General features: G+C 35.2%; 1 protein-coding gene across 1 annotated transcript; it reads left to right on the top strand.

The window, feature by feature from the left end:
* Positions 1-389: 389 nt before the first annotated feature.
* LOC103311579 lies at positions 390-738 on the top strand (the record flags this gene model as incomplete). Its single annotated transcript, XM_008191244.1, has 1 exon — positions 390-738. A coding segment is annotated over one exon (349 nt), but the record flags the coding sequence as incomplete, so codon positions are not given.
* Positions 739-963: the final 225 nt, after the last annotated feature.

Genomic DNA, 963 nt, shown 5'->3' with positions numbered 1-963 from the left:
AATATGACCTAAAAAAAATAAATAGGTGGTGTGGCTAAAAATATAAAATTACCGTAAACTGCTCAAGAATCGAAAATAATTTCTGGTATGTTTAATAAACAGACAAAACTTGAGCGACTGCGCCAGAAAGCAAGCAATAAAAAAAAATATATAGGTACCTATTATTATTTAAGATAATATTAATTTGTAAATATATCGTATACCAATATAAGAGTAATAGAGTATAGGCTATAAGTGATGAATCGGGTAAAATTGATTTATAGATAATGCAGTTGATACATATTTTCAAAAATAAAAAAAAGAAGATATCCTATAATAAACTACTAATATTATTGTTTTTCAATATAAATATTGCAATATAATAGTTTGTAGACTTTTAACTGATATAGGTATAGCAGGAAACACGGGGAAGTCAAATACCATCTAGCCCAGTTCCTAACAGGACATGGGGCTTTTGGCGAGTACCTTCATCGTTTCCGGCGGAGAAATACGGACAGATGTCAACTCTGTGGATTATCCCCCGATACGCCAGAGCATGCGATCTACGAATGCGACGCATGGGAGAGACAAAGACAGGACTTGGCGGTGTACGTTGGTGAACAAATCAAGGTAGAAAACACCGTGAAATTAATGATGCAGAACAAGGAAAATTGGATGAGAATAGAGGATGCAGTAACGAAAATTCTCAAAACCAGAGAGGAAGTGGAAAGGGAAGAAGAAAGAAGAAACGCAATTTAGTTAAGTTACTTACATGTGGGCTGAAAGCCAAATCAGGGGGGTTAGAGGCCCCCCATCAGATGTACATCCGCACGCGGGTTAAATGTTAAATTGTGATATGTTGTAGAAAGTTATTCTTCAAATAAACGATGAGGCATGGGAGGCAGTAATGCTCAAGCAATTCCCTCCCATGTCTCGATGTAATAAAAAAAAAAAAAAAAAAAAACTGATATAGGTATACAATTG

Source organism: Acyrthosiphon pisum, unplaced genomic scaffold, assembly GCF_005508785.2.
Source record: "Acyrthosiphon pisum isolate AL4f unplaced genomic scaffold, pea_aphid_22Mar2018_4r6ur Scaffold_7445;HRSCAF=8022, whole genome shotgun sequence".
Lineage (NCBI taxonomy): Eukaryota > Metazoa > Arthropoda > Insecta > Hemiptera > Aphididae > Acyrthosiphon > Acyrthosiphon pisum.
The sequence above is the reverse complement of the archived record's forward strand: the minus strand, read 5'-3'. Positions and strand labels throughout refer to the sequence as shown.